Raw genomic sequence first — 21,458 nt, forward strand, 5'->3', positions numbered from 1 at the left:
TATTGAAAATGCACCTTTAAGAGCATCTTGTTACATGAATCTCTGAGAATAAATTCTAAAATATTCTATAAAGTTTTGAAACAAGTCATAGTGAGGTTTTCAGGATTTACAGTATAAAATTTGGTTGAATTTCCCCGTTGAATGGCTGATATTTACATCAGGAAAACCTCAATGGAAGCCCCCCCTTCCTTCTCCACACTTGAGCAATTTTTATAAACAAATCTTGACTTAAAACCAAGAAACTGTCTTTTACCACACAGAGTGCCCCATACGCAACAGTCTTGAAAGTCAGATGCTCCCAGATTTGAGCCCCCGCTCAACTGCTTCTTAGTTGTGTGACCTTGACCAACTTAATATTTCCAAGTCAGGGTATCTTCATTCATAAAGTTGGAGATAATTAAAATACTTACCTTGGGGTTGTCATGAGGATGAAATGAGACATTGCATAAAAAACATTTATGTGCCCATACAGTCCAGTATATTGAAAGTGCTTACTATTTACTATTATTTATAAAATTTTCAAACTCACAAGTTAACAGGTATGTCATATTTTATTCAAAGTTAGTAACAGTGTAATACAAAGACAAAAATTAAGTTCACTTGAGTCTCAAACATCAAATTATATGCTTTGGTCTTGCCTTTTGCCTCTCCAGTTTCCTGTATCTGAATTCCTCTCCCTTCCCTGTTACTTGCCCATGAACTTGTCTTCTGCTCCAGTGCTTCTCAATAGCTCCTCTCCATCCCCACACACAATGGGAACTGCATGGGGGAAACATTATTACAAATTGGCAAGGGGCTTCTACCTCCCCTTCTTCTCTAAGACTGTGGTATGTCCCCCCATGGGTCTGATTAGTTCAGATACTATTTTGTTTACTTAGCTAAAGCTAGGAGATAATGATGGCCAGCATCTGAATTACAAACTTTATTTTGACTCTTCATAACAATCAGGCAAGACAGATACCACTATTTCTATTTCTGAGATGGGTAGACAGAGGATCTGAAGTAGTAAGTTGCTCAAAGTCACACAGATAGTAAGTGGCAGCACCAAGGACCATAAGGATCAAGTTAAAGCATTAATTGGGATGTGATGGCTTTAAGTGGTTTTCTACTTCTGGGAAAGATACATTCTACCTTTCAAAGAGAGACAGAGTGGCCTTCTCATACTGGCATTAACGCGCATATGTGCTATCACAATATCACTTTGTTTATGTATGACTTTTAACCTTTTTATGCCATTTATCGCCCAGCATCACGAATATGCATAAATACTAAATGCACCAAGATTCTTGCAACATTCCACGCATATACATTACAGTAAATGCATCAATTACACAATGTAGCTGTAGATCTAGGCAACAGAATTCTAGATACCAAAAAGTAAATAGACTCCTCAATCCCCAGTAATTCCTGTTTAATATCCCTTAGCAAAAACTCAGTTTCTCATATCTGAGTAAGTGCTGAATTCGGCAATCATTCCAAAAGTGGAAGTTTAACTCAGTGCATTTTGAGGAAGCTTGAACCATACTAACCATTTAAGGTCAAGCAAACAATTGGTCCACCCTAACAACGTGCATTGTGCAGGGTTATCACCACAGTGCTCTGTCTATAGATCCCTATATGCCAACTCCAGAATACAACACGATTCCTCCTCTGGTCAGACACTTCTCCTGGAGCCACGTGGGGAGCCTCACATTTAGCCTTTTAGCAAGCTGCCGGCCCCCGCCTGCGCCCCACGTCCACCCGGACTCCCTCCATTCTCTTTCACATGTACTCAAGCGAAACGTCCTCTTTCAGTCGACTCTAACTGGGAACCTGACTCCCCGCCCCGTAACCACCTCGGGGTCCAAAGTAAAGGGCGGCGGCGGCGGCGCGCACTCCGCGCGCGAGCAGCGGGGCGGGGACGCGCTCAGCGCGCGGGAGGCGGGCGCAAGCGGCTCTCTCCGCGCCGCTTCCCTTTGTTCTGCGCCGTTGTATGGCACTTCCTCCTCTGGCGCTTCTGCTCTGCGCCCTGGCAGCCTGTGGGGGATTTGTGAAGGGACTTTTGGTGCATTTTTCTTTTTCGGTTTATTTTTTAGTAAGCGAGGACCTCCCTTGCACGACCTCGCCCGCGCAGCTCCCCGCCCCCGTGCCTAGGATGGAGGCGGAGTGGGACGTGTCATTCCGTCCCGGGCCGAGGGATTCTCCGCGGGTCTCCAGCCCCGCTCCTCCTCCAGGAGGCATCCTAACCCCGCATTCCGGACTTTCACCTCCTGACTGGCCGCGACCACGCCAGAACGGCGACACGCGACCCCCTTTCTTCCGAGGGGCGCAGGCTCCGGAAGCCCGGAACTCCGCCAGGCACCGAGGCGAGGGTCGGAGGCCGGCCCGAGCCCGGCAGCCTCGGCGTCCCGGGAGCCAGCGCGAGTGTCACCGCAGCCCTCCCCATCCCTCGCGTTCGCGCTCCCGAGCAGCCGCGCGGCCGCCTCGGCCCCCTTATATAGCTCTCTAAAAATAGCTCGCCTCGCACCGCCTTGTAAGGCAGCAGGGAGATCCACAGTGCGCCAATCCGCGCTCGCCGCCAGGCCGAAGCCCCGCCCTGGGCCCTGCTCTGTGCTCCCCATTGGTCCTCAGTGACTTCATGAGCCCCCTGTTTACCTTACATGGTCACACGCGGCTTAATGGACGCCCTCCTCCGAGATCCCACGGCTGCGCGGAGAGTCGGGCGGAGGGAGGGAGTTTGGGGAGGGGGAAGAGCAGGAGGAGGAGAAAAGGAGGAGGGGGGAAGAGGCTACAAACTACCAAGGATGGGTGGAGGTGGGGAGGGAGAGGAAAGGGGGGGGGGGAGAGAAGCGATCGCGAGAGAAAAAAAAAAATGCAACCTCCCAAAATAAAGAGCAAAGATTGCATTAGGAGCGAACAGCGCTGCAGAAATAGATGGCAGCTTCGTGTCAGTGAGTTTGCATCCCCCTTCCTGATCCACGAGCTGGAGTGATTAGAGCCCTGGAAGGGAATTGTTACTCCCGTGGAGAAGTCCCCTTTTCCTGGCAGCCGTCTGCATTGTACACGCTGGATGCCTCTCTCCATCCACCCCACTCACTCTCTTCTCTCTCACCTCCTCTCTCCCTCTCTCCTGCATTGATTTTTTTTTTTTCCTTTTTAGTTGACTGAAACAAAACAAAACAAAAGGGCCACTGGATGTCTGCCTTCTTGGGGGGTGAGCCAGACAGACTGACAAACAAACAGACCCAACTGTGTTCGGGGGAGGGTTTCTCCTCCCGTTTTGCCCGGCAGCAGCAGCATGGACGTGTTGGCTAGTTATAGTATATTCCAGGAGCTACAACTTGTCCACGACACCGGCTACTTCTCAGCTTTGCCATCCCTGGAGGAGACCTGGCAGCAGGTGAATGATTTAAATTACTTGTGTAAATCGTGTGGTGGCGGCGGAGACGCAGGGGCTGCGTTGGTGTGGGCTTCGGGTTTGAAAATTTTGTTTGTTTTATTTTTTCCCCCCTTTTTGGCTGTTTGTTGTTTAAAATGTTTTCGGAAACAGTCATCTGCGTTTACCTCTCCACCCACCCCCTAACCCCTTAGTGTGCCGAGCTGAGCAGCTGGTCGAGCTGCCTGCGTTTCAGTAACCAACACACATCCTTGCGCACACGTTGTCGGGCTCACTGTCCCCCAGCAGAGACCTGCCTAACTTCTGGGGTTCGGAAGAGCAGAGTGAGAAGGTGGTTTGGGGCTTTACGAGCCATCGCTGACAGAATACCGCGTCCTTAGATGCACGAGCTCTACCTACTTGGTACCTTAAATCAGGTTCATCTCTTTCAACTGGTGCTGACGACCCGTCAGATGCAGGAGGGTGAGGGGGGGCGGGGGGGAGCAGGAGCAAAGCAGAGTGTTTTCCCAGTAATTAGCAAATGTCAATAAAGAATAGGAACTTGATTTTGAGATTTGAAGGTGGACAGCAGCGAGAGGAGCCCAGTGACAAAAGATACTCAAGGATATCTAGGAGGAGGACGGGAAGATGTATCTACCTAATGCTGACCATGCATTGTACGTTTCCCCAATGCACTGCTTCCAGAAAGAAAACACCCTCCATGTGTGTCCTTGTTTCTCTCTCTCTCTCTCTTTCTCTTTTTTGGGTCCCTCTCCAGTTAGATAGCACAATCTCTGACAAAGGGTGATGTGTGCTTCCATGCCTCTGACTTTGTCTTAGAGGACTAGTTAAGAAACTCCTAGGATGCTGAAGGGCACCAATGCCAAGTTGGCTAGCTGTCCCAGTGGGGGCAAAGTGGGGCTGGTGACAAGTTCATTGGGCTTTGTCAAGGGGAATAAAGAAAGTGCTGGTCAGTGGAAAGTGCTAGATCTGCTGTGGAAATAGTGGTTTTGTCAGCAAGGATTAGGAGCTGCTGAGGGGACATTCTGCAGGAAAGATGGTGGGTGGGAGGTGGAGGGACATGAATGTTCTTTAAAAATTCTACAGTGTGCACCAAGGAAAGTCCAAGAAAACAGTCCATATTTGCCCATCAAAAGTGTGAACTTGCACAGTCCATCTTGGAGATACCCGCTTGCCCTTGGGGAGGGCTGTGAGAGGCTTGGTGTGTGGCTGCTCATGTAACTTCTCTGCTCCGTGACAGCAGCTTGTTAAGGCTAATGAACGGCTAAATTTCCTCTGCCGGGATCCAAAGCGAGATTTGCCAGCTTGAGGCTCGGATGTAACAGTTGCTGCTTTCGCGAGTAAGGTTTGGCTTTTGGTATAACCATCAGAGTGGCAAAGCTGATCCTCTGACTGTACCATTGTTACTAGTTGCTGCTCTACCCTGATTAGAGGCTGCGAGTTTTCCTCCAGGTGTCTGTGTATCCACATATACATTTCTGCCCAAAGATGCTGGCTGATACCTTTGATTTTAGGATAAGGCATTTCTTCAGCGCTTCCTCCCCCATACCCCCATCTTTGGCAAGACTGTCCTATGAAGGGTCTCACTAGATCTTTTTCCTCCTTTTATTTCACATGCTAATTAAACTGAAATGTTGCCAGAATTTCATTTTCTGAAATAGCCTTCATTTCACACTGTCAGCCCACTGGTGTCGAATGGTTGGGTATTAACAACTGTCTAGACAGGTTAGGGAAGGGAATCTGTTGATTTTACTCAGCCTGCCTAAGGCAGCTCTTGTTTGTGACTAACTATTAAGGGGGGTTGGAGAGAAGAAAGTTGGCTTTATTTGTTACAACGTTCCCTCCTGATGAATCACACAACTTTGTTTTGGTTCAAGTTTGCACAGTAGTAAAGCCTGCTTTTGGGGAAGGCCTCTCCGGAGGAAACCTGCTTTTCTAGATCTGGTTAGACCATCCAGGAGAAAGTCTAGATCTGCAAAGAAACATTACTGGTTTGATGATTTAGGGGTGTATTAGATCTATTGTTTCCTCAGAAGCTTTCTCAGCTTTTCCTTCTCCCCTCCTCCCTCCCTCCTCCATCTCACCCCTTTCAAGGAACCTCTAGCTTAGTTTCTATCTGCAGGCAAAGGAATTTTCACCCCCCTGCACCTCCCTCCTTATTTCTTGCCTTAGCTCTCTGCAACTGCCAACTACCTTCACCTTAAAATGCTTTGCCAAGCTATTTCAGGGGCATGCACATAGTCCCTACTGAAACATAACTTGTGGGGAAGCACTCCAAAATAAAAATAAGAGATCACTCCAAGGAGCTTTCTGCTGTGGAATCTGTAGTCACGACTGCTCTATATAAAGGTGACTCTGACTCTGAGTTCATACTGATGGCAAAACCTCCAACCTCTATCTTTTCCTTCCTTCATCTCCCTGCCCCCCCTTCTGAATGTAAGGAGGGGGGATGGTTACATGCGACTGTTGGTTCCACATCGACCATCAGATGGTGAAATTTTGAGACTCCTTTGCTCAAAAAGGCTCAAGAAGGTTGCTACAAAGAACCCCAGGCAGGAGGAAGTTTCCTCATGCTCTGGAGTAATCAGATTTTAGAGGTCAAATAAGGAGCAATTATTAGATGTTCTTCTGAGAGTGAACAGTGTACCTGTCCTTGAGGAGATGAGCAAAATACAGAGATTCCGATAATCTGATTTCATTTGTAGAAGAAGAGTGGCTTGGATGATAAATCCAAAATCATCTGTGCATTTGAAAATCGAGGATGGACTATTCGAGGATTTTGTTTTAAATGTATGGTCTGAGATAATTGTCCCGCTTAATAGTCACTGATGCTGTGATGGCCCTCCTGTCACGGGGGTCATCATTTTGACATTGGGTTTTCAAGCAGTGATGTCTTATCCACATACAGCTCCAACTGTGAAAATCATCGCTGGTGTAATGTTAAAATCTAGATGGATATCCTATATTAACTGCCCTCCATTCCTGGGCTCTGACTGCATACTCAAGCACTTGGCCCAAGTAACATCTCTGCCTGTCACATAACTGTAAATTACACTGTGCTTATGTGGTCTATTATTTTATGGAATTCAGCTGACGCACAAGTCTTAAGGCTACCAGCCTTAAGCTTTTTGGAAACTTGCAGGAAATTTTCCAAGAGCTGTCTGAGTAAAAATAGGAAAAAGTCAAAGGTAGGAGAGAAGCTGGAGTAGCTTACAGGGTACCATTTCATGATGGATAAAGGAAGAAACATTCATGAGTTTTGTTACAAATATAAATCATGATTTTTCTGGATCGACTACTGACTTGGAAAATAAAAAGGATTTGATATACTATTCCTGGTTGTTTTTCTTCAGGAAGCTACAAAGACTTTTAGAATTTGTATATATTCTTAATACTCGGCCTGCTATTCCGTAAGTGCAGGTTAAGTAGCGATGTTCTGTCTTATTTGCACTTAGCTGTGCTTCATGCCATTGAGAAGATGGTATGTTTACTTGAAAACTCTTATGGAATTATGCTTGTTGTTAATGCTGATTCATAATTGGCAGATGGGGTCAGTTGCAGGCCTTCCTTTTGCTCAGAGAAAATTTTCCACTGCTACTGGAAACAAATAAATAAATCATAGAACATTCCTCCCTCCTCCTCCATTTCCCCATTGTTTTAAACTAATGGCATACTTGGCTACTGTAAGAACTAAAGCATCCCCATAACACTGCAATTTCATCTTGGTTTCAGACACCCTGAAACACTTTTACAATGGCCCTTGGTATGAGCCATCTCTAGGGGCCAACCTACAAAAATGATTGCCTTCCAAGAACAGCCTCATGGTGCAAGGGATGGGGTTTGATCTGCGAGCTGCATTGCTTCTCCCTCCGTATGGCAGTCTTGCCTTTGCACTGCCTTCTATAGGCTGGACCAGCCAGGTGCTGTCTCAGCCAGAAAGACAAAGCAAACTGTAGGGTCCCCACATCCGCAGGTTTGCCTCTGTCCCCAGTTTGCAGAAAACCTTGTCATGAATTAGAATTTCTTGGCAACAGCACCACCCAGGGAAATTTGTAGACACAAAGGAGCCTTGCTAACCACACTGAAAGGATAAAATAGCTGGCATTTTTTTTTAAAATGTGAATTGTGTGCTCTTCAGTTACCATAAGTCTTATTATTATTATTTTTATTTGAAACAGTGATTTGGTAGACGAAAAAAATTAGAACTGCCCCTGTTATCCAGATTTTCTTTATAAGAATGCAATCACTGAATAAATGTAGCTTTATAAATGAAAGCACATGTGAAGGCAATCAATCACACATTTAGCCTTTCTTTAATAGATTCATTTCCATTTTTTTTTCAATAGATACATCTTTGTGTAGATTAAGGGGTTTTCAAACCTGATCATTCAGTCTACTTGTTTGCAGTTCGGTATTTTAAAGTAGTTGAATGTTACAATGCAGATATTTTTACTACATCTGTCTTTAGTGGGATAAAGGAAGTGGTGACTTCTTTGTTCTCCATGAAACTCCCACCCCCACTCCCTACTCTGAGGAGAATGCAGTGTTGGGGTCCAATCCATTTAAAGGGCAGAGCAGAAGATGCACTGTGACAGCCTCACCCTGAAATGATTTATGTACGGTTATGTCAGAGACCTTCAGCCTTCAAATGTGGGCTCTTCCTCTCTCCCAGCCCATTCTAAATATAAATGTCAGTGGGGGCTGTTTGCCTCTCCATTTAAATGGGAAGTGTTTAGAGAGGGTCCTAATGGGGCTTTTAGTAGCCATTCTCTTACAAATATTCAAATTCTTCTCCCTTTAGAGAATTCCTGTATTTTAAATTTTGAGCGCAAGAAGGCATTACAGTCTTCTTTAATCACTCAGTGCCTATTGGGAAAAGAAGAATACAGTTTGGCCAGTTCCAACTAACTCATGTTGATAGGAGAGCTGACCAGACTGATTAGTCGATGCCCCTTATGTCTGCAGTTTGCTGGAACCCGAGGCTGGCGAATGCAGAGACCCGGTGCCTCTGTGATTCTGGTTCACTCAGTTCTATCAGTTAGTGTGTACGTTGGAATTGGGATTTGCTGAAAGTTTAGGACAGCTCCCCAACTTAACCTGAGTGGTGCCAGAAGGGTGAAGAGTGGAGATTTAACCTCTACAAATAAATCCCTCTGTGTTCCCAAATCAATTGAGTGCTTGTTTAGTTAGCATAAACAGGTGGAAACATTTTTACCCCAATTGCCTGATTTTACCAAGTACAGTGATTAGAAAACTCTTCAACTACTGATGGTATTGAAGTCAGTTGAACAAGTTACAGTATGTAATCATTAATGTTACCTGTAATATGAACAAATTAAGAAACATTCCTCTGCTCAGTTACATTGTGTGTCATCTTAAAACATCCACAGATAAAGCATCTTTATTCAATTTACTTTGAGTCCCCGAAGTAAAAATATGTCTGTTAATAGGACATGCTTTTACCTAAGATTGGTCGTGATCTTGCTCTTCCCCTACTTTGCCTTTATTTTCTGCTGCTGATTTGGAGAATTATTTCTACTGCCTTGAGTACTTTTTGTTTTCCTCACTTGGTATTTTGGTGTGACCCTGAGAACGAGGTCCTGGTAGGTGTATTACGGCTATTCCTCTCTCAAACAGAGCTGCTTTCAGCTCCCCTATCCACCAGTTGTGTGATGGGTACATGTTATAGCTGAGCAGTGGCAGCCTTGACATACGGTATCAGCCTGCTTGAGGTGTGTGACTTTTGATTTCATAATGAAACCATTCCTGATTTAGCTGGTAGATATGTAGTCAGTCACACCTTGTGGTATTTTCTTTGTTTATATTAAAATATGGGAAATATTTCATATTTGGATTATATTCTAGTTATGTGCAAAATACTGTTTTGGATGATGCAAAGTTGAACTGGATTTAGATTCTGCCCTCTATGAACTCTACTCCAGTGGGGAAGAGTAAGCATGTTCAAAATTAAGCAATACAAAATTAGAACACAATTGTTTCCCAAAATTGAGATTTTAAGCCCTCTGAGTTTTTGAACACTTACTGACCTGTGCCTGTGATCTGTATTTATGCACTTTATTACAACTTTGTTTATAAAACATGCTTGAGATTTGCCAAATTCTGTTGTGCTTTTAGCTAATGGTATTTTGGGGGCTGATAGCCCTTTTAGGACAAATGAGTATACAGTGTGAATACACATGTCCGTAATGGCCAGGAAACAGCATCCATGTCTGTGTCATTCGGAAATGATTAGCGGTAATTAAAATAATTAATGTAGAGCCATATGCAATGTCTATTTCTGAATATGGGTTTATTGACATTTCCTTAGAGTCACATTGAAATTCAGGCCCCAGGCCTTATACCTAAGCTAGGAACATAGAATTTTAGAATTTCACATCTTAAAAAGGCCTTGGTTTTCTCAACTCCGAAACCCTAAGGTTGTACCACATGATCGTTAAAGCCAGATGAGACATTGAACCTTCCAAGGTCACACAGCTGTTGTTATCACCAGTGGTGGTTCCAGGGCCCAGGACAGTTTTGGATGCCCAGACCAGTTCGCATGCTTTTCATCACGCTATTCTGAATATACTTTGAGCTACATCTCATTCTTTCCTCCCCGCCCCCCTTCTCCCACTCTCCCCTTAAAGGGAGGCAAGAAAATCCCCCTTTTTACTAGTACCTGGAATTTTAGAATTCTCTGGACCCTAAGTGAATATCTTAGAGAAGGCCTATGTATGTATGTAACAATCGCTTTTCCACTTTTAATAATGTGTGGTACCTTGGAAAAGGTACTCTCCTGAAAAAAAAAAAGCCCCCCAATTATTTATTTTTATACACACATGCGCACACACACACACACACACACACACACACACACACAGAGTCACTTAAATAATAACAGATGGAGGGGGAGTCAAGGGGGGGCGGTGCAGTGGGGATTCGGGTGGATGCTAGAACTGGGGTTTCATGCAGAAAGCGTCGAATGCGAAATGACTTTGTCTCTGACACCTTGCCAGCAAAGGGACTGCATGAAGCTGTAACAGCATCATGTGCCAGTTCAGAAGAAAGGCAGCTTCTGTGAGGTTTTTACAAAATCCTTTTGGGTCTGGAGGATGAGGCAGGCCTAATTTCCACCATCTCCCTAGTGAGGGAAGGAAACATGGGATTGCTCCTCACTCCTTTGCCCAGTGAATTTTTGCCCTCTTCTGCCCCATCTCCGGTAGTTATGATAGTGCAAACTCTTTGTTGGAAATCATCTCAAAGATCTGTTTTACCTCTAAGATCTTAGAAACTGAAATTTCCTTCCCAGGTGGAGGCTACTTTATTTCCTCAAAGCTGATCTACATTTCCAACTCCAGATGTTTTCCTGCGTTTCAGGCCCACATTTTTGAGCTGGAAACATGGGACTGAAAATATTACAGGCGTTTGGGGCTGTCCCACGATCACTTCAGCTGAATGCGCCCAAAGTTTAAACGTGTCAGCTTCTTTCTTCCTCTTCCTGGCTTTCCTATTTCTTTCATTGATATGGCCTTTGTCTCTGTGACCTAGGTTTTAAACTCCAGTCATCTTTGGCTCCTCTCTTTCTCTTGAATCTAATCATTTGAAAAATCCCATTGGTTTGGCTCCAACCTGTTGCTTCCTCCACCATTGTCCCAAGGCAGCCTCTGTCACTTCCCTTGGATTGACTTTCTGCTTCCATCACCATGTTTTCAAACTGTCAGTGGCTCCCTAGTGCACATAAGATGAGGTCAAACTTCTAAGAGTCAAGATGTTCCAAGACTAGGTTTAGGCAATAGTTACAAGTTTCTCCCTTTCATGTATAAATGCCATCTAAATGGATGACTGTGCTTTTCCTGCTTCTGTATTTATTTATGTCATTTCTGTCAGCCTTTTCCTTCTTCCTCCCTCTCTGCTGATTCTCTTTGTCCCTATTCTACCCACCCTTTAACTTTCACATGGTTGCCACATCTTCCAGGAAACTCCCTTCCTTGCCCTCGCCCAACAGTAATTGCTATTACTTCATTCTTGTGTAGAACTTTTTACTTCCTCATGGTGATCTTCGGTTTTGTCTTACAGTATAGCTCTCTTTTTAATTTTTTCTTTTTCTTTTTTCCTGTTGCCTTATTCTTCCAGTTAGGTCATATTGTTTAGAGTAGAGTTGATGCCTCGGTTATAATTTCGATAAACTTTTAATCTAACTTCTCAGGTTCTTAGCCTTGTACACAGTAGACATTCAGTGGATATTTGGGGATTATCATATGACTTGACTTAAAATTGGCCTATGTCTGTAGCAGTGGTTTTCAGCTGTGGGTGCACCAATTAAATCAGTATCCCGTTGGGTGGAACCCAGGCATCAGTGATTTCGAAAGCTTCTAGGTGATTCCAATATGCAGCCAAGGCTTTGAATCATTAATCTATAGAAGGTTAATATCAGATCTTTCAGAGTTACAGGCACCTACTCCTTATTTGGAAATAGTTCATTTCTTGTATAACTTGAACCTGGGAGTAGCAGAGGTTTAAATAAACCAAGCCAGTGCTGGTAGATGCACTTCATCTAGCTCATTGGCTAATAGTGACTGCCCAAGTGTTCTTTCATCCTTCCCCTTTGCTTTCCCTCACTGTGAAGTGTCTAATGCAGTCCCATTTGGCTCACATTTCCTATGACCCACTTCAGGTTTGCTTAACCTGGTCAAATTCCGTTTCTGGCACCTTTGTGGTATTGGGCTTTAAACTCCAGCCATGCCATGCTTCAAATAATTCATTCTCGGAAGGCCCTTGACCATGGTTTTCCACTCACTTAGCTAAGCCTGTTCTGTGGTTTTAAAGAGATGGATGCATGCATGAACATCTGTCGGATGATGCCAGATAGGTGGTGGCTTTTCGTATTTATAACTGACCTCACTGTTTGGAAGTAGATTCTGTTTATAAGGAATTTCAAAGGACCCATGTTTCTAGTAAGAGGAGCAAAAATAAACTGTGGAAGAATTGCCACTGAGGACATTCAGGCAAGGAGGCTACCTCCCTGTCTGTGGAAGGCTTAGCTCTTGTGGTAATGACCGTGGGCATGTGGTGATCTTCACAAAGAAGCCTTAGAAATGCCTCTATTTCAAACTGCGATGTTTGCAAAAATGTATGTACTATAGCTACATCCTTTCATCTGTAAACTGTCTTTGATGGGGGTATGGTTGGCAAGAAAGAACATCATGAGAGGAGCTTAGAGCTTAGGGTTGAAGGATGCCTTTTGGAAAGCTCAACCCAGCTGTGAAAATGGCAATTAGCCGTGCAGCAGTTGCTCTGGAAGGGAGTGCCTGCCCGCTCCTGCTCCTGACCCCGCCCTCATACTCACCTTCCAGAGCAGACTTAGCAGGAATTCAATGGAGTGGTCATAGTGATGGCTCTTATTTTTGGAAAGGCAATTTTGCTCAGCGTACAAAGGAGTGGAAATAGATTCCCCCTACCCTTACCTTTTGAGCTTTTGTTGTTGGTTCGTTTGGTCACCATAGACTCTGTTAATAGAGCACAGTTCCTGCATGTGACAGTGAAAGAGACCCCTATGCAGAACTGATTATCCTGTGAGCTACTTGAGATGCTGCTCAATGTCAGATGGTGTCACTGTCTTCTCTACTGTGTTCTGGGCTTGTTCAGCCCTCACCTGTGCATTTGCCTTTCTGTATCATGGCTCTTGGTTTTTTTAATATGGACCAAGAGATGATTTCCTCTGTGATGGGGATTTGCTTGTTTGCTTGTAAAAGTCTAACAAACATCTGTATTGAGCTTTTGTTCTCAAGGGCTTGGGATGTTTTGCTCACAGTCTCTTTCATTGGCACATTCTTTCTGTAACTAAAGAACAGGCAGATATTACAGAATTTCCCTTTTAGAGGTGGGAAAATTAAGCAAGTTGTCGTAATGTGGCTGCAAAGCAAATGAGTTACAAAACCAGTGGTAGAACACACTTTTCTCCTCCCCCTTTTTACTTGGCTATTCTTCCTGTCATCATAATAAGCATCATAATAATATCTAATGTATGTCAAATACTTCGTAGTGGTGGTATCATTGAGTACTTTATATGCAGCATTTCATTCAGTTCTCACAACTACCCTGTGTGTTACATATTCTGCTTATCCCCATTGTACAGATGGAAATTTGAGGTTAGAGGTTTTAAATGGCTTGCTTATAGTCACCCAACTTGAAAGTGGTTGAGCCAGGACCCAACCACAGGCAGTTGGCTCAACACTCTGAATTTTCCCATTTATACTGACTCCCAGTTAGGTAGGAGACACCAAGGCAGAAGTCCAAGTTCATGGCTTGGCAGCCAGTGAGTCTATATGGGTCGCAATAGCTCATTGGTAAAAAGACTGGACTATGCTAGCTCTCCTTAAGGTCACCATATTTTGTAGTCATCAAATTACTTGGAGGCTTGGAAACGACCTTGAGAAAGCCACGTAATGTCTCTTGAGTCTCATTCCGTCACCTGTGGAATGGAGTTAAAAATGCTACATAAGGGCAGTCATGTTGGCTCTCTGGTCCAGCGTCTGCCATGTAATATTGACTCCACAAATGCTCTTTCATCCTCCACTTTCAACTGCTCTTCCCTTCGGTGCTCCTTTTCTAAATAGTTTCATTTGTCTCTCTAAGATCTCAGGGATCCTGAAGTATCTAAGAGAAGGTGAAAAATGGAAGGTAGGGCAAGGGAGTGTGAGCGTCGGACATGGTATTCCTTTATCCATGCACAGGAGATGCTCTCATGAAGTCACTGGGACTCAGAAATGGGGAAAGACTAGCAATACCCGTTGCCCCCAGAAACTGGCCCTAGTTTGACAACCTTGGAATCTGCATGGCCTACTCATCCAAATATCCAATCTGTTCCCTTTCCAGTCTTACTTACGACTCACTTCTCTTAAGTTTTTCCAGTATATGATAATTTTTTTTTTTAAGAGCCAGAATTAGACATATAGCATAGTACAGGGCTGGTTACTACACCTGTCATTTCTTCCTTACCTGATGACTGAGCTTATAGCAGCTTCTGAGAGTGAATCAGGTTTTATGAGATCTATAAATATCTCAGATAGGATTTTTATTTCATTTCCCCCTTCAAATAAGACATAATGGAAGCATTCACATACACAAGGAATATTCTTTCTGTGATAAAGTAGGGTGCTTCTGAATTGGCCTCTGAAAAGCAATAATTTAATGTGGTTGTTCATGTTGGAAATTTTGTGGGGGAGGGGGAAGATTCATGCATAGGCTGCTCTAAAACTCAGAGATTATTTCCTCATAGTGAAGGTTTAGCCCAGCACCTATGGAGACATTTATTTCAGAGTTGCCAGCCCTGTTTGCAGTCTGTATTCCCTCCTTTTGAGGAGTATGTGTTTGTGTTTTCTTAGATACATAGAAACCAAGGGAGGAAAGTCCCATCGGCCCCACGGGAAGAGGCTCTCTGAAAGATTGTGTCCAGTTCTTGATCCAGTCTGGTTCCAGCTGTCCCAAGGATGAGATGTTCTCATCCTTCTCCCCACTTCATGGATTTCCTGGGAAGGTTTCACACCACTTAATATTTCACAATGAGATTCCCCCTCCCCTGGAATTTCACTTAAAAAAAAAAAAAAAGGCATCCAATTTTTAAAAATACACTTTAACCAATACCAAGAATAGAAAGGACTTTTCTTACTTTGCTCATTGAGGAGTACTTAGAAGGAACTTTGAACATGTAACTTTTTTAAAAAATGCATTTTTAAAAGTAAGCGGTGATGGCTCTAAGTGCCTCCCTTTTCCTGTTTGTAAAGTGGAAGTCAGGAGCTCTATTTGCCATACCTTACTCAGGGCCATTATGAAAAATTTAACTGCAGATTTAACTATTGTTATTGAAAAATTGAATACCTAACTCTCTGACGAGTTAGGTTTTTTTGTTTGCTTTGTTTGTTTGTTTTAGTGTAGCCTCTCCCTACATCTGTCTTCTCCCAGTTCTCAGTAGCGTTGTGTTTAACTAAATTATTCTTTTTGTTTTCTGAAAGAATGAACCGTGTAAGTTTAGTACACCTGAACCAAGGGCAGGCCCAGGATTTTTGCCTAATATCATTTCATTTTGTCTATTTAACGTCATCTCAGTGTGAAACACAATCCTGTGGCTCAGCTACATGTATCCACTGTTCCATGCGTATCATCAAATGGTCCTCAGCCCTCATGTGTATACTGTGGGGTAGAGTTGGGAACAGTTAGATTATCTGAGATAGAAACAGGAAGCTCCTAGGTTGAACTGGCTTAAAGAGATCTTTTTTGGCCAACATGTACTTCAATTTTCTTTTTAACTGGAATGCTTTTTTAGACAGATCATGTACTCTTCAATGAACCTTGTTCCCGCTATTTCCACCTTGCTTTGTTTCTGATCTCTGGCCTAATAAATATGCATTTGGGTGTGTGAGCCCCGGACTGGCAGTTCCCTAATACCCCTTCTTCTCCAAAATGCTATGATTTGGGGACAGGCCATATTTCTTCATCACAGTCTCAAGCTGGCTTGCTTTCTGCTCTAACCCAGAATTCGTTTTCAGTTCTTTTTAGATTTCTCTCTCGTGGAATGTCTTTGTTTGGGATTCTGTTTCATAAAGCAGCTTTCAAATTGCATCTCAATTTCTCATAGTCACCCAGGTTCTGTTGTGGATCATCAAAATCTGGGGTGGTGACGACCATCTGGATCACCCCTCTCCCCGCCTGGGTGGAGCAGTTGCTCCAAAGCATGTTCATTCCTTATTGGTTGGTATTTGCAACATCTTCCAATTTGGAAATTAACTCTTAAGTCTCCTGAGCATGCAGCCTTTTCTTGGTACAAGTGACTTCATGGGAGCGTCTCCTATGGATGAAATGGGACAATACCAGACAGAAAGTTTTTTTGGTCAGATAGCCCTCGTTGATAAATGACTGCTATTGTCATGGTTTCTTTGGTCACCCTCAGAGATCCAACTGGTCATTGGTGAGAAAAACTCCTTTTTGTGGAAGAAAAACATGTAACCAGTTCTGAGGTTTCTTGGTCTGACATGGAAGCATGTTGTAGAGAATCCCATTAACTGCTTTTACTACTTATTTTTTTGTGGAAGGGATTTTATATGACTTGTTTCAATGAGGAAGTGATGCTCTTTGTGTGTGTGAAGAGCTCCAAGGCATTATAATAAAGTGCTTTTCTGACACAAGTGATTTGCTTTCTTCCTACCTTTGGCCTTCAAATACTGCCAGCAAGGCACTTGGCCTTCATTTTCTAATGCTTTCAGGATGCTATTCTACATTAGAGGTGTTTAAAAAAATTTTATTGTTTTTTATTGGCTACCTTATATTACTAAGGATATCATTTAGGTTGACCAAATGGTGATTTTCAAGAATTTTGTTGCTGAGTACCCGTTCTTCTTTTCTCCAGTCTATAATTACTTTTTTTTTTTTCTTTTTAAAAACTTCTGAATTCCAAGTAAAGGTCCAGGGTCATTATCTTGTTAATATATACATTAATTATTTTTAAACTAATAATTGTTTATCTTACTATATAAATTAGATACTATCAAAACATTTCTCAAAAAACACTTTTAGAAAGGAGGAAGGGAGGAACTGAGGAAGGGAGGGAAAGGGAAGGGAAAGAAAGGAAGGCGGACATTATGTGGACTTAAAATGTCCTTGCACAAACAGTTTTCCTGTGAAAGAGAAGCAGAATGCAAAGCATTTGTCTTCCTACCCAAGATGTGCCTGCCTGCTTTTTCCTCCTACTTTTCTATCCGTGATGTCTTTTTTATGCTCCACATTGAGAGAGACTAGGATTTGACAAATATTAGAATTTGAGGACCACTAGACATCTCACTGCAATCCCTCCTCAATTTGCAGATAACCTGCCTGAGCTTTAAAGATTATTATTTGAGTCCAAATCAATATTGGACCTTCAAGAATTGTAGGCTCCTTTTCAATATTTTAAATGCATTTGCATGTTAACACTGCACGGTGCAGCGTGGCTCAAGGCAGTGCTGCTCGAAGGGTGCCCCAGCTTCACCAGCACAGCATTAAATAACATCAGAATCACCTTGGGAAGTCATATTATTCCCTTTTCAGTTTTTTCCCCCAGTCCTGACTAATTCAAGGGGAAAGACTCAGCTTTGTAATAGTATGTCTTTAACTCCTAAGGCTCGATAATCTTTCCTTCTCTTTTTCTTCTTCCTCCTCCATCTTTTCTCTCTCCCTCTCTCCTTCCTTTCCCTCCCTTCCTCCCTCCCTCTCTCTCTCTCTCTCTCTCTCTCTCTCTCTCTCTCTCTTTCTTTCTGATAAATAGAGAACAGATATATCTTAGACCCAGAGCTTTGACAGGCAAACATCCAGCTAAAAGTTAATAATATCATTTGGTTTTGTCATTTTTAATTTTATGATTATCTTTATTGATGGACATTCGCAGGAAAAGTATTTAAAAATACACCCAGCCTTAATAGACAATGCCCTAGCGAGGCAATTAAAAAATGAAAATACTAGGGAAATGATTGTGCAGATGGAATGCTGGTCCAATAAACATACATGAAGGTGGGGTGAAAATGAAGTTTGAGAAATACCGGTGTGGTAGAAAATTCAAGGGAGTTGGAGTCAGAAAACCTGGATTTTTGTCCTGACTTCGTAAGTATAACCAGGGCAAATTGCTAATCTACAGTGTGGGATTATAATAATAGGACTGTTATAATCAAATGATATATGGATGTGAAAGTGCTTTGTGAAGTGTCACATTGTTATTTTCTCTTCTGTGGTAGGGGAAGCTTTTGTTTCAAGCCTTAAACTGGTACTTCTTGTTGGCTTTCTTCCTCCTTATGATTTCTATTCAGTTTTCTGAGCAGAAATGTAGTAGCTTCTTATTATTCAAATGGGGCTGTTACTTGTGCCATACTCATGGGCACTGAAAACTTTTCCTATTCATTGTCTAAAAGTGGGGACATAAAACTTTCTAATTTCTTTGTGTGTGTATGTGTGTGTGTGCATGTGTTGGCTTTTAAATAAATGTTGATAAACTAAATTTAGTCTGTGTCAGAACTTCTGGATAAAGACAATATATTTATTTGCTTTAATTGAGTCTTTTCAGGTACATTTTGAAAAGTGAAAATATTTTGTCACACTCATGAACCAATTGTGTGCGTTTGTGTGTATATGTGTGTGAGTCTGTTGGTACCCAGGGATGAAGGAAGTTTGGGTTTTATGTAGAAGGGAAAACCCTGGGGACAGTTTGCTTCTGAAAGTGGAAGTCTTTGTGGCTGAAATGATGCATTAACAATGGACCGTCACATGTTGTTGGATGGTAGGAATATGGGGACTTACCTGGGTAGGAAGTCCTAAACTTACCGCAACCTCTCGGCCCAGCTTCCAGAGACCCCTGTTTATGCCACTCAGGGATGGGAGTAACAGAGCAGCTGTGTGTGCTTTCTGGGACCAGGACTCTTACCCCAGCCTGAGACAAGCTCTCTGACACGAGGACCACACTGACTGTGCTGGTCGAGCCCCATGAACGCTTTGACTAAGATACTCAGATCTCCATGCTGCTTAAGACAAGTGCCATATTGACAAGGATTTTGGATCCCAGAGTGTCAGATATAGAGGTCCACTCTCATACTGCCTTACCTGGAACACTGGTAGAAATGGGGGTCCATCTGCTCTCTGTCTGTAAGAGGGCCACCGGGGTTTTAGCCTGTCTCTATTCTTGTGGGTTGAGTAACTGTCTTTATACACACATTTGAAGCAAAAGTTCGCATCCAGGATGGCCCTGGGGACCAGTCCTTGTGGTGACGTGGCACAGCCTCTCGCTCTGTCTGCCTGGATCAGATCGCAGACATGGGTTTTCCTTCATTCTAGGTAGAGTTGGATAGAGTCCCCAAAGCTCACGGGTTCCAGTTTGCCCTGGCTCCAGACTTTCAAGGGGAAGCGGAGACGAAGGGGGCAGGAATGTCAGCCTTTCGACCCACTTCTGTAGGGATTTGTCGGGACATACCTTTGGCTCAACCTCCCACGTGAGAAATTTGATTCTGGGGTCAGGAATGTGACAAAACACTTGAGTACACAGCTGGGTTTGTGCCATCAGTGTGATTTGCAGGAAAGCGTGGCCATAAAATGCTTGAGATCATGAATTGGATAGATTCCCCATCTGGAGAGCCATACCTTTCTGTGCAAAATTAAATATTTATGTACTTTTAAGGTTGAGTTTTGATTTTTTTTAAAAGAGGATAGAAACTCACTCAACTATTTAAAAAAAAAAAAAAAAACCCAACAGCCGTAAAACATTTTGGATCAAGTGGCAACATTTCCAAGTTCATACCAAACAGCTTTATTGGAAAATATTGTTTTGTTCTTTTAAAAGTATCAAACCCATCCTAAAACATTTCAAGAACTGGCTGGCGCTCCAAGCCTGGCCAGTGGACACCATGGCAACGGCAGAGGCCAGGGCCTGGTGTTGTCCCTCGGCATGTTGCGTTGTCACGGAGCTTCATCCTCATCAGTTACCCCACGCTGGGGTTCTACCACTGTGGCTTTCCCCAGCAAGCGCTAACTTATTTCATTTTATTTTGAAATAATTGTAGACGCACAGTCATTTGCAACAATAATGCACAGAGCCCCTTGCACCCCACATCCAGCTTCCCCCAACGGCAGACTCTTATTATACGGCTATCAGATAACTTTGTTCATTTTGAGGCACTTGCTCTGATGGAGTGGGGCGGGTGTGGTAGGAGGGAATGTCTAGAAAGGAGGGACGAAGCCCTTACAGGGCAAAGGGCGCTGTGGGCAGGGGCCACGGGGGCAGCTAAAAGGAATCTAGGCCTCCCTCGAAGCAGCCTCTTTGCATCTGAGGCCTCTAAGCTGTTGAAATGAAAAGCTAATTATCTTTTGTATAAATTAGAAAAAATCAGGAATAAAATTGTCTATCACATATGCTGATACACATGACATTTCAAATAAAGGGATATTAAGCACTTGTTGACAGTTTGGGGGAGAAGGAGGAGAGGGTGCTGGGGACGAGGGAGGATCAGTAATTTGGACTGTCCACAATGGTCTATAATCATAGTACGATCGCTGTTCTTTTAGTGGGGCCAATAAATGGACCGCACTTTTCCTTTCCCTAACCTTTTAGAGATTATACACAGGACCCAGGGAGACAGAGGTTAAGAATCAGATTTATCACCGATCAAGTTGGGTGTAGACCTAGTTGGGAAGTGTTGTTTCTTTCCGGTCTCCCAGTATTTACATCATTCCCAGCCCCTGCTGGCTTATGGGCTGACCCATCTGTGGGAAAGTGACCTTCCCAAGAACAGCAGGAGCCCAGGATTCTCCACCTGGACAAGTGCTTTCCCTGGCAGGGGGCAGAGGAACGCCCTCGAGGGCCAGGGTGACGGACATGAGTGAGCACTGCACTGTTGTTTCTTTTTTCTTTTCTTTCTGTTTTTTTTTTTTTTTTCTTTTCTTTTCTTTCAATATCACCAGTCACTTTCTCTCTTGGGTAAGAGTGAGTGAAGGGAGTGAAAGAGAGTTTGGGAGCTTTACCGCCAGGATATCCTGGGAGACATTTGCTTCTGGGCCTGGAGGCCCCTCAGGGAAACACAGGACAAGAGAAAGGCTTCTGCGTCGCAGAATGAAGATTGGGGAAGAGGGCGCATGTTCCCACGTGGGGCTCCCGAGGCGGGGACAGAGGAGCCCAGCGAAGCAAGGAGAAGGGCTTAGGGTGCAGGAAGGAAGAGCAGGAATCAGCAGTGATGGTTTTGCATTGGTCCGACTCAGGCTCTGGGGTCATTTCCATTGTCCTGGGCCCTGGGACTCGAGGAACATTGGCCAGAAAGGGACTGGGAGCAGTGAGGGAAGGGGAGTGGCCCGCGGTGTATTTGGTTCTACAGGGTCTTGAATTCCCCCAACCTCACAGTAAGTAAAAATGGAAAGAATTTGAGCACTGTGAACCAGTAAATAGCCTTACCAGGGGAGTGGTACATTCGTCCCCCTCTATCTGCAGGGGGCACATTCCAAGACCCCTCGTAGGTGCCTGAAACCGCTGATGGAACGGAAAACTGTATGTACAATGTTTTTTCCTGTGCGTACATGCCTG

The 21,458-nt window shown here is 43.7% G+C and overlaps 1 protein-coding gene across 4 annotated transcripts in view; it reads left to right on the top strand.

Moving 5' to 3' along the window:
• The first annotated feature begins 2,815 nt into the window (after positions 1 to 2,815).
• Positions 2,816 to 21,458, top strand: part of KLF7 (Kruppel like factor 7) — a 79,328-nt gene continuing 60,685 nt past the window's right edge. For 3 of the 4 annotated variants that reach the window (XM_036238040.1, XM_036238042.1, XM_036238043.1), the window contains exon 1: positions 2,816 to 3,379. In XM_036238040.1, the coding sequence (XP_036093933.1) occupies positions 3,278 to 3,379 (102 nt within the window). In that variant the 5' untranslated portion in view covers positions 2,816 to 3,277. The remainder of the gene's footprint in view (positions 3,380 to 21,458) is intronic. The other variant, XM_036238041.1, reaches the window with a different exon arrangement.

The sequence above is a fragment of the Rousettus aegyptiacus genome, unplaced genomic scaffold (assembly GCF_014176215.1).
Source record: "Rousettus aegyptiacus isolate mRouAeg1 unplaced genomic scaffold, mRouAeg1.p scaffold_m13_p_2, whole genome shotgun sequence".
NCBI classification, from domain to species: Eukaryota; Metazoa; Chordata; class Mammalia; order Chiroptera; family Pteropodidae; genus Rousettus; species Rousettus aegyptiacus.